Source organism: Narcine bancroftii, chromosome 2 (assembly GCF_036971445.1).
Source record: "Narcine bancroftii isolate sNarBan1 chromosome 2, sNarBan1.hap1, whole genome shotgun sequence".
NCBI lineage: Eukaryota > Metazoa > Chordata > Chondrichthyes > Torpediniformes > Narcinidae > Narcine > Narcine bancroftii.
In genome coordinates this window covers 84,987,370-84,999,467 of record NC_091470.1, presented here as the reverse complement: position 1 = coordinate 84,999,467, position 12,098 = coordinate 84,987,370, and the positions used below count along the sequence as shown (strand labels likewise).

General features: G+C 41.0%; 1 protein-coding gene across 1 annotated transcript in view; it reads right to left on the bottom strand.

Moving 5' to 3' along the window:
- The window catches only part of cdan1 (codanin 1), a 157,231-nt gene that overhangs the window by 103,002 nt on the left and 42,131 nt on the right, over nucleotides 1-12,098 (bottom strand). Inside the window, 1 exon segment of the mRNA XM_069915504.1 lies at nucleotides 7,419-7,494. Within this exon segment, the coding sequence (XP_069771605.1) occupies nucleotides 7,419-7,494 (76 nt within the window).

The following is a 12,098-nucleotide window of genomic DNA, read 5'->3' as shown; positions in this document are numbered from 1 at the left end:
TATACTACTACCGATATCTGAGCTACTTTTCGGAGGCCTGTAAATGACCCCCATTATATTCCTCTTGCCCTTGCAATTTCTTAATTCAATCCAAACAGACTCTACCTCACCTGTTTCAATGTCCTTCCTTTCAAACGCCTGAATCTCATTTCTTACCAACAGAGCTACCCCACCTCCTCTTCTTAACTTTCTGTCCTTTCTAAAGGACGTGTACCCTGGAACATTTATTTCCCAATCCTGCCCTTCCCGCAGCCATGTCTCCGTTATTCTGACAATGTCATAACCTCCCATCGCCATTTGCGCCTCAAGCTCATCCATTTTATTCCTTACACTCCTTGCATTCATACACAATACCTTGATGCCATATCTCCTTTCTCCCTCCACCTTGGTTCTTGGTGCATTCGTTCTTATTCTCCTATCACTTTTAGCTCTCTTATTCCTTATTGTTTCACCGTCTATCGGAACCACCCCTATATTCTCTCTCCTATCTACTTCCCTATCAGTCCTGTTCCCTTCCCCCTGCCAAATTAGTTTAAATCAGCTCCGACAGCTTTATTAAACCTAACTGCCAGTATATTGGCCCCCTTCGCATTCAGGTGTAAACCATCCCTCCTGTATAGGTCCCGTCTTCCCCAGAAGAGATCCCAATGGTCAATGAACTTGAATCCCTGCACTCAGCCACACGTTTAACCTCTTGATTTTATTATTCTTGCCCCCACCCTCGCACAGTACAGGAAGCAGCCCCGAGATTACAATCCTGGAGGTCCTGCTTCTCAACCTCCTTCCGAGCTCACGGTAGTCTCTCTTCAGGATCTCCTCCTTCAATCTATCTACGTCATTTGTGCCCACGTGTATCAGGACCTCTGGCCGGTCTCCTTCACCCCCCAGGATACTCTAAACCCTATCCGAGACGTCACGTACCCTGGCTCCTGGGAGGCAACACACCATACGGGAACACTTGTCAGGTTCGCAGAATCTTCTGTCCGTTCCCCTAACGATGGAGTCCCCAATGACCACCTTGTTCCCCTTCTTCTCCTTCCGTACCACTGTCTCCTTTGGCGCTACCTCTGGCAGGTTATCTTCCCCTACTTCATCCAATACTGTATATTCGTTGCTAAGATCTGTAGCCACTGGGGTGCTCTCCACAGAGCTAGCAACTTTTGCCCCACTCCTGACACAACTACCTGGACTACACTTCTTCACACACAATCTCCTGCAAGGATTGTATCCCCTTCTCTCATTTCTCCTTCTCCGCCACATCTGTTTCCAAGATGAGGTCTTCCAGTCCAGATCTTCTGAAATGTCTGCCTTCTTCCACAAATGGGGCTTCCCTCCACCACTATCAACTCAGCCCTCACTCGCATCTGCCCTGCCCCTCTCTGCTCCGAGATGCAACAAACACACAATCTCCCTCATCCTCACCTACCACCCCACCAGCCTCTACGTCCAACATCAGAAGTTCCGGTACTCACTACAAGTTCCCACCACCAGACACATTTTTCCGTCTTGGCCTTCTACAGGGATGACTCCCTTTGCAATTCCCTCGAACACTCATCCCTCCCCACCCATCACACCCCAGCACCTTTCTCTGTGCCCACAGGAGGTGCAACTCTTGTATCCACACCTCCCCCCTCACCACAGTCCAGAGCCTCAAGCAGGCCTTTCAAGTGAAGCAACACTTCACTTGTACATCCCAGAGGACTTATTCACTGCATCTCAACATTCTCGACATCAGAGAGACCAGTCACAGACTGGGGGATCACTTCGTTCAACATTTCCTTTCCATTCGCAAACACAGCGAACTCCCAGTGGCCAACCATTTCAATTCCAGGTCACCCTCCCATGCCTGTCCATGACCTTGTATACTATCCCACCCTATCCACCACAGATTGGAGGAATAACACTTTATTTTTCATTTGGGCACTCTCCAGCCAAATGGCGTTAACATTGACTTTACTGCCTTCAACTAAACCTGCTCGCCTTTTCTTTCCCCTCCCCTCTTTTCAGTTCTCCAACCCAACCAATCATCTCTCCTCTATCTCATTGCTGCTGTCCCTTCCCTCCTTTCTCCACCTATCATCTCCTGCCTTTGCCACCCTCCCCTCCCCTGCCATACCTTTGTTCGGACACTTGCTAGTATTTTGCCATAATTTGATGAAGGGCTCAAGCCCAAATTGTTGGTTATGTATCTTTGCCTTTGCTACATAAAGGACTCTATTTGACCTGCTGAGCTTCTCCAGCATTTTGTGTGTTTTTTTTATTCCAACCATGGTGTCCACAGAATTTTGTGATTTACTTTTCCTTAAATATACCCTTCATGATTTTAGAAATCTCAAAGGTTAATCTCTTGGTCTTCTTCGGGCCAAGAAATAAAAGTAATATATGCTCAACATATTCAATAGGGCATCCAGCAATCATGGAAGAGAAAGTTAACATTTCAGATCTATGATCTTTTATATGAACTCTCCAAGTGTCTTGGCTTCTTTGTGCAGTCCAGTCGATAATGGGAACAGTACAATGAAGCCACCTCCCAAATAGATGCAGTTACGTTTCATCCCCGGTTCTTGACAATTCATGGGGAAAGGCTATGGAAAAACTGTGGAAACATTTCCTGTGTACACCTCCAACAAATGGAATACTTTCCCCTTGAGGCCCACTGACTCAATTTTTCCAGGGATCCTCAATGCTGACAGTCACATTTTGTCTTGGTCTGAAGGGCAGTCATCCTTGCCTCAGCTCTTGGGTCCACAATCTGGTGAAACCCAAACTGAGAAGGAGTGAACAGGTTATATAAAGGTATGAGCCATTTGATTACTGTCTTTTGATGATATTGAGACTGGACAGATAGAATGGTAATAAACCAGTTTGTATTTCTCATGCTTGGCCAAAAGTCTCTGGTATTAGTGTTAGGATGTTGTCTAATCCCAGATCCATTACTGTATCCTGTGCTTTCAGATGTCCTTTGATGTGAAGTGCATCAAACTGACTGAATATTGACTTAAGTGATGGTGAAAATCTCAGGTCCAATTTGTCCATGCCAGCTAAAATGGCTCACCTACACTAATCCTACTCTGTGTTGGGCCCATATCACCCCCACCTCCCCCCAATCTTTCCTATTCATACATCCAATCAAACTTTTTTTAAACAATGCAATACTACCTGCCTCAACTACCTCCTCCAATGTAAACTCACAAATGACATTTATTGAGTCATAATTATCATGGAAACAGGACCTTTAGTCCAACTCATCCATACCAAATGAGCTACCTTTCTGAGGTGGTCTACAATTGGCACATGTCCCTCTAAACCTTTCTCATCCATGAATTCTTCCAAAAATAAGTGTAACATCTAAAATTTTCTCTGGCAACTCGTACCACATTCCCAACATCCTGAGTGAGAAACTTGCCTCTGAGATCTCCTTTAAAATTTTCCCTTTCATCTTAAATCTATGGCCTCGAGATTTAAATTCTTATATCCTGGGGAAAAAACTGTGAACATCCACCTTAAATACCAAATGATACTGAACTCTTCTTACATTACCTCCACTCTGGGCTCACTTCCATAGTTGTGACTCTCTATCCCCCATTCCAGACCATTTCTCCCGCTTCAAGCCTTTTTTTCCTGGACACTTCATCCTGGCCAGCTGCGTGCTCTGGACATTTTTATTTCCAATTGTGGCCGAGATATCAACCGTCTCAACTTTACCACCCAACTCTTGCATTTAAACATCACCTCCTCAGAACACTCTGACCTACAATCTCTCTGCATCAATCCCAACTTCACCATCAAACCCATAGACAAGGGTGGTGCAGTTGTGGTCTGGCACACTGACCTCTACTTTGCCAAAGTCAGTGACAGCTCTCAAACATCTCCTCCTATTGTCCCCTCTCATAGGACCCCACCATCACACATCAAGATACTGTCTCCAACACCATTTCCAACCTCATCACCTCTGGCACCTCCCATCCACAGCCATTCACCTCATTCTCTCTCACCCCCACACTGCCCATTTCTACCTTCTACCCAAGATACACAAACCCAAATCTCTCTCCCCTGCACCATAACTTCTTACCTAAATACCTATACTTATTTTGCAAGACTTAGTCCCTTACTCTACTGATGCCACTTGTACCAATGTGTACAATGACCTCTGGCTGTTCACCCTTTCTAAATGATCAGAGATATCCTTGACCCTGGCACCCAGAAAGCAACACATAATGCTGGTACTACGGAATGTCAGATTTCAGATTTATTGTTAGAGTAGTACATAAATAGCATCACATACAACCTTGAGATTATTTTTTCCCTGCTGGCATGGCAGAATTACCACTAATTAATAGTACAAAAAATAAACTGCAAAACATGTAAACAAAGAACTGTAAACAAAGAACAAATGAAGACAAACTGTGCAATACAGAGATAACAAAAATAAAATCAATAAAATGCACAAGAGTCCTTAAATGACTCTCTGATTGAGATTGTCATTGAGGAGTCTGATGGAGGAGGGGTAGCAGCTGTTCCTGAATCTGGTCTCCTATCCATCCCCCACACTCTAAAGTTTCCTTTCACTATTGATCTGCCAGTATCAAGCAGTATACCTGATAGTGAGGGAATGGTCACAGGGGAACCCAGCACTGTCTGTCTACTCCCCTTGCCTCTCCTGGTGGTTACCCAACTATCTGTCAGTTTCCCCTTAGATGTGACCACTTCAATTAAAGTCTCAGTATTCTAGATGATCCTGATCACAACCAACTGCAGCTCCAGTTCATTGGTACACTTCCCACAGATGTAGTCACTAGGGAGAGTACAAAGATCCCAGACTTCCCACATCCTGCAGACTTTACTCCACAGATGGTGTATGACCTGCTGAGCACTTCAAGCATTTTCTATTTTAGGTTAAGGAAGTGTTATGAGCCCAGAGGACCCCAAAACCCAGCAGCAAGAGATATTCAACAGATAAATGGTTACTTAAACAAAAGTTGTTTTTAATTATCTTTAAACATGAAAACAGAATCAAACTTTAACTTATCTCTATCGACATACTTAACCTAACTTAACACCCTTCTAATTCTAAGCGCATGTGTATGTAATGTTTGTGTAAGTTCAGAAAAGTTCTTTGGTTCAGTCTAATCTCACTTCTCATTCCTCCAAGTTCATTGGTTGCAGCCAATTCTTATACTGTGCACAGAATTTAACATTTATAAACTTCACCAGGCTTTGGTGTTTGAAAGGTAAATGGTTATTGCTCAGGAAGATTCTTGTCGGTTTTCAGAGAGAGATTTGTTATTCCAGGACATCCACAACTGATGTACTTCCATCAGCCACTCCAATGTCTTGCTGACGATACTTGCCCCTTCAGGGTTCTCCAGATGATAGCCTCTTTCTTTCAGGTCATCACAGAGTTCCTTTTTGTTTCTCTTATTCCAAGTGAAACATTAGACAGCCAGTCCTCTCTTCTTCCATGAACCAGAAGGCCTTTGACCAGGTTGTCGTCCAAACGGGCTGTCCACAAGCTTGCCAGCTTGCCCTGTTCCAGTCCCAGCTACTTCTGCTGGCTGTAACACTGTACAAGTGATCTCTGTGTGTCTCTCTCTTTCTGACTCTGAGAGAAAGCCTGTTTGACTCTCTCTGCTTGCAAAACCACATGACCCTCTCAGAATAGCAAGTTCTCTTCCAGACAGCAGCAGCAGCTCCAGTATGCTCTTTCATCTGTTGCCTTTTGCAGACAACAATCCATTAGTGAAGTCTCTTTAGCACTCTTCAAAAGCTCTTGCAAAAGCTCTGGACCCGATACATCTACCAGAGCTCCAGTATTTTAAATAAGATCTGTTTTAAAGTGTTTGTATGTCACCTACTCTAACAAAACCTTTCCCAATTTATCTCCCCAAAACATATATATATATATATATATATATTTCTGTCACATAGTCAATAGTGATAAGTTAAAGTTTGATTCTATTTTAATATTTAAAGATAATTAAAAGCAACTTTTGTTGAAGTGACCATTTGTCATATTGAATATCTATTGCTGCTAGGTTTTGGTGTCCTCTGGGCTCGTAACAACATTCATATCAACACGGGGCCAAACACTGCTTCAACTTCATCTACAAGTCTGCCGATGACCCCACTATCATAGGCCAGATGTTAAACAACTACAAGATGGAATATAGGAAGGAGTACAGAGTATGGTAGTGTGGAGTCAGAACAACAACCTCTCCCTCATTGATAGTAAAATGAAGGAGCACATGTCCCTGTTTATACCAATGGTGTTGAGAAGGAAATAGTGGAGCTTCAAGTTCCTTGGAATTAGTATCACCAATAACCACCATATTACTAAAATGTTCACCAAAGACTCAACATTCTTTGGAGTCTGAGGAAATTTGGCATATCCCCAAAGTCTCTTAACATCTTTTACACATACATCACAGAAAGTCTCCTGTCTGAATACATCAAGCTTGGTACCTGAACTGCTCTGCTCAAAACAACAAGAAACTGTAAATTTGCAACTCAGGCCATCTCGAAAACCAACCTTCCCTTCATCGACTCTATCCCTCTAGCTCTCTGTGGAAAATTGCTAACATATTTAAGGACCCATTCCACCAGTCATACTTTCTTCTCCCCCCCTTCCACTTGAGAGGAAGAAACCCTAACCAAGTCCAAAATTTATTTCCTGCTGTTGTCAAACTGTTTTTAACAGTACAAGTGCTTTTCTCTGTACCCTACACTTTTGTACTTTACTCCATGCACTTCACTATTTAACACTAATTCCGATACTGCATTGTATTCATTATTATTGAACTGTACTGAGTTGTGCCTTATGAGACGACTTGCTTGAATAGCACACAAAACACAAAGCTTTATCCTGTATCTTGGTACAGGCAACAATAAATACAATACAACTCTGATCTTCTGAAATGGTCAGAACCGGGCCTATTTCGGATAAATGGTTTTTTCAGAGAACACTCCAGTAGCAACAGCAAATCACTTGTAACACAAATCAGTGTTTATACAACAACAAACAACAAAGAAAGGCTTTTTAAGCATTAAATTAATGTTTAATTCTCACCAAAAAAAAATGCTGGCCACTGCCAATTACTGACATCTCCCCACTGAGGCCCGGGAGCCCCACATCCCATCAGTTCCACTACAAAAAAATTTTGGATAAATGAGGATTCTGATTTGTTTCGGATATCTTCATTTATCTGACATTTTTTAAAAATTTTGGATAACTGAGGATTTCGGAGAATCGGAGTTGTACTGTAATTCAACTCATTAGCCTTTTAAACCTTCTATTCTCTGTTCCTTTCATCTGTTGAATCCAAAATTTGAAATATTCCATGAAAGATGTAGAAAGAATCTCCACACTACATATAAACCTTCAAGGACCAACCTGAACAATAATAATGTAAGTAACTCACGTAAATTGTCTTTCCAGAACTCTGACAGCAAAATAGATGCAATTATGCACACTTCTGAAATACTGCATTTCCACATCTGAAAAGCAAGCAAAAAGTTTAAGGCATAGGAAAAATGAGGAAAAAACTAATTTATTTTGCATCTTTCATAATCAAAACATCTCTAAGTCCCCTACTATTGATGATGTACTTTGAAAGTATAGAAGGCATGGTAGCAAGTGAAGTTCATCAGTTAATTTATACAAATGCTCATAAAAAGTAACATAACAATGGCCAGATTATTTGTTTTTGTGATATTGGTGGAAGCCATGAAAACAGGGAGTTCCTTTGCCCTTCTTCAGATAGTGATCTAGTATCAAGTGACAAGGAGGACAGGTCTTCAATTTAAGATTGACTAAAAGATGCAACACATATCCAATGTCGAGATTTTTGCCTTCATTCTCAAGAAACATTATCTCCAAAAGTTTAATCAGAGAAATTTACATATGCTTGGATTTCAACATGTTTCTTATTTCCAGAATGAGAGGGGGAAGAAACAAAACATGAAAATAAAACTGAAATAAGCACAAATCAAGTAGTGTCACAAGAGAGAAAACTTATTAATATCATAGATTGGTCACCTTTAGCAAAATTGGTTAGTTCTAATACAAAGAGACTAAAGGAGTTAGCTAAAATTATTGTATTTGGTGTTAATTCTGCAAAGCTGTAATATGCCTGGATGGAAGATAAAAGAGCTGTTCTTTAAGCTTACATTCATTAGGTTTCCTTAAATTAGTACAAAAGGTCACAAACACTCTGCATGGGAGTGGGATGGAAAATTGAAGTGAAAGAAGACTGGAAGGTCAGGGGTGATACTGTAGACTGAGCACATGTTCTCCATGAAGCAGTCATCCAATCTGCATTTGATTTCTTCATCCAGCGATATAGACTGGAAGGAATACACCATCTGAAATGTCTGATTTTGTTCCTGGATAGTAAGAAAGTAAGAGGTGAAATGGCAAATGCTCCACCTCCAGAGGTTGTATGGGAAAATCCTGTGAGTAGGAGAATAGTTGGCGGAGATGGAAGAGTATACCAAGGAGTCACAAAGGGAACGATTACCTCAGAATGCTGAAAGGGGAGGGGAAGGATGTGTCAGCTATTAAAATCTCATTGAAAGAGAAGACAGTTATGAAGAATAATGCATTGATATGAGAGTGGCAGAGTGAAAGGGAAGGACTAGGGGATCTCTGTAGAGGACATGAGATGAGAAATGCATTTAAGTTTCTGCAGATTTTCTAAGATGAGCCATAGTTCAGAGAGCAGGATGGCTCGGAGGCACCTTTATGAAAAGTCTTTCTTCCTTATTGCTTTCCTTCCATTCTACTGCACATTCGATGCTCGCAGTATGGACTCCTCTACAATGGAGAAATCAAATGCAGATTGGAACAGATATATGTAAATCCAGGAGCTGGTATAGTTCAAACAGTTTTGGGAATCTATAAGCTTAATATCTTTGGATCAGAACCTCCTAGTACTACTGTAGTGTATCCATCTGTAATATTAACTGATTTTATCTGCATTTCCTATAGCTCTAGCCTAAAATTCATATCTTCCACTCATGAACCTATCAACCAAACAATTTCAACAACTTCTCTCTCCACAGATGTGGCCTGATTTTAATTCTGGCATCTACATTTTAAAAAAAATTGATCAAGTTGCTATTTGGATTCAACAGTAGAACTGTGGTTGAAGAAAATCAGTCTTTCTTTGATGTCTTTGGAACTAAAGGGAAGTTCTCGAGACACATCTGCCAGCAGAGTTGGTCAGAATGGTTCAGTTTGTTGATTAATGAATCAGCAGCCAGAGTTCATCTGCCCTAGTAACTCCTCATGGATCCATTAGGGTGCGGTTGGGGGGGGGGGTCTTTTAATTTTTAATTTAGACATACAGCATAATAACAGGCCATTTTGCCCACAAGTACATACAAGTGCAGGTTAATTGGGCGGCACAGAATCATGGGCCAAAATGGCCTGTTACCTTGCTGTATGTCTAAATTAAAAATTAAAAGGTTGGCCACCCCTGTATTAGGACATGGTACACTTGGAATGATGGAAAAATCACTACCGGGATAAAGTGAGTGAATGTTTTTGGAACCAAATGGAGATGCAGCACGGAAACTAATCTTTTGGCCCACTAAGCATTTGATGAACATCAAACACCTAATTTATCCTAACCTATTCTCCCACCCTTACCAGTTTCTACTCTCCTGCAGCTTGGGACAATTTATTATGGCTAATTCACCTATTTACCCACACAGTATTGGGATGTGGAAGGAAACCAGAGCATCCAAAGGACACCTACACAGCCACAGAAATTATTCCAAAGTCAGGATCAAACCGACGTCTCTGGAGCCATAAGGCAGCAGCTTTATTAGCTGCATTTTCTTACTGGCCAATACTTATTTGTTTGTTTAAATGCCTCTAGTATCTGTATTTTTTTTCTTTCCTGAATATTTTTTAAACTATTTTAATTTTCTTCAGTTTGGCATACAGTATTCCAAATGTTTATCCCCTTGTTGATATATTCCCAATTAATTTAAACAGGAGGTTTTGCAGCCAGAGGGAAGAGGCCTCATAGCTGGTCACAATGCTCATTCTTGCAACCAGTCACCTGCAACCAGGAGAGTCCCTGTCTTTGACCGACATGCCAAGAGCAGGGCTCCCAGCAGAGACTTGTGCACATTGCGTGGTCAGTGTGTAACAGAAAGGTAGCAGAACATCTGACCCATACACACTGTTGGACTCATATGGGTCAATAGTGAGTTTCATACTGGATCTTACTAAACTTGATACATTTGGCTCCAAAACTATAATTCTGGAATCACTTTTAAAAAAAAAACTGCTGGGAGAACTTGGTAGATCACGCAGCATCTGTGGTGGAGCAAAAGAATCGTCAACATTTTAGATCAAGTCTCTGCATCAGTTCCTCCTGCAGTTTGTTTTTGCTCTAGATTCCAGCATCTGCTCTCTCTTGGACCTCTAATTGTAGTATCATGTTCAATCAATCTTCCATTATTGACTCTTCTATTCACATTTTACTCTCAAACTCTCAATTATTACCATATATTTTGGTGTATAAGTCAAGTCGTGAAACACAAAAAGATTTCACAAAAAAAAGGGTGTCAACTTGTGCACCGGACACACTTTTGAGACCTTAAATTCAGCTCAAAATTCAATCCACACCAATTCAGCGTATAAGTCGACCCATGTGCATCCAAGTTGATCCTTGAAAAACCAAAAAAAAACCCCAATTGTGAGAGATTTTCATTGAGATTTTTAGTGAAAACAATAACACAATTAGAACCCTTCAAAATTACTATCATTGTCTGAAAACAATATTTCAAACCCTTCAAAATCACTCTTGCTATCATCGTCTGAGACAAAGATGATGGTAAGCACATCCATACTCTCACAGTTTAAACAGTTATTATGCACGACCCAGTCTGTATCTGATGAGGCGGTTTCAACTTCATCACCAGTGTTCCATAACAAATAATCTTCCGTGCCATCAATTGCATAAGCGATACCACACTTTTTAAACCATTTTATCAGTCCCATGCCTTCAGCACAAAGTTACTCAGCACATCAAGTGATGCAGAACGCATGACCAAGCCCTTTGTAAACGACTTTTCTGCACTCGACATTCATGTACTCCATTCCTCGTGCACATGTTCAGACACCTAGAGGTTGCATTATAGACATCAAACTACGCAGGATAACCATTACGTTAGAATTATGTAGTGCTAATCTACTTTTAATGTTCTCAGTTAGGTGGCTACAAAACATATCCCAGACCAACAAACTCCGTTCTTTGCGTAAACCACCTGGCCGTCTATTCTACACATTTGTCTATCCATAATTTTACACCATTTTCATCCATCCATACTTTTTCATGAAAACGTTCAAAAATTCCCACAGGTAATTTTATTTTAGGTTTAATTTTGAAATTCAAGATCACCATGAATTTTAACTTCGTCCCATTGGCTATGCACATTAACACCATGGTAAACCTGGTACTTTCATGGCCTGTTCTGGTTTGCAGTTTTAACATTTTTCTATTCCACTGTTCTATTGCTTATCATGTTGAAATTCATGGGGATTTCATTCATGTTTCTGATATTTGCCAATAGTTCTGCAGGTTATGTACATTAAAGTGGTGAAAAATTACAACTTTATGATCAAGATCTTTTGGAAGTTTCTGTGCAATTTTTGTTTTTTGTCATAATACCAGATTTTTCCTGATCATGAAACAGTTGCATCAGACTACTGTAGCCTCAAAATCTTTACTGAGGTTCGGGTGCGGCTTTGCCACTGCAGTGCAAATGTTCTTAATTTTTTTCGGGTGACTGTGCCGCAATCTTGCCTCTGTTCACATACCCATTCTGTGACGTGCTTTTTTCTGTCCAACGAGTGATTCCTTTTCTCAACGAACATTGCCTTTTTGGTATTTTTCTTAAAGTCTCCTCTTTCTTCCTCGTGTAGCAGAGCTGTGGAAGCCCTACAACTCCCAGGAAGCATCGAACCAGCCATGTGACTTCAGTGCACGATGACATCAGCACATGTTGAGCACGTGATTCTGATTTTTAAAAAGTTGCATGGGCAATGAAGAGCAAATCCATTTGATTCACTCTAGAAATGCCTT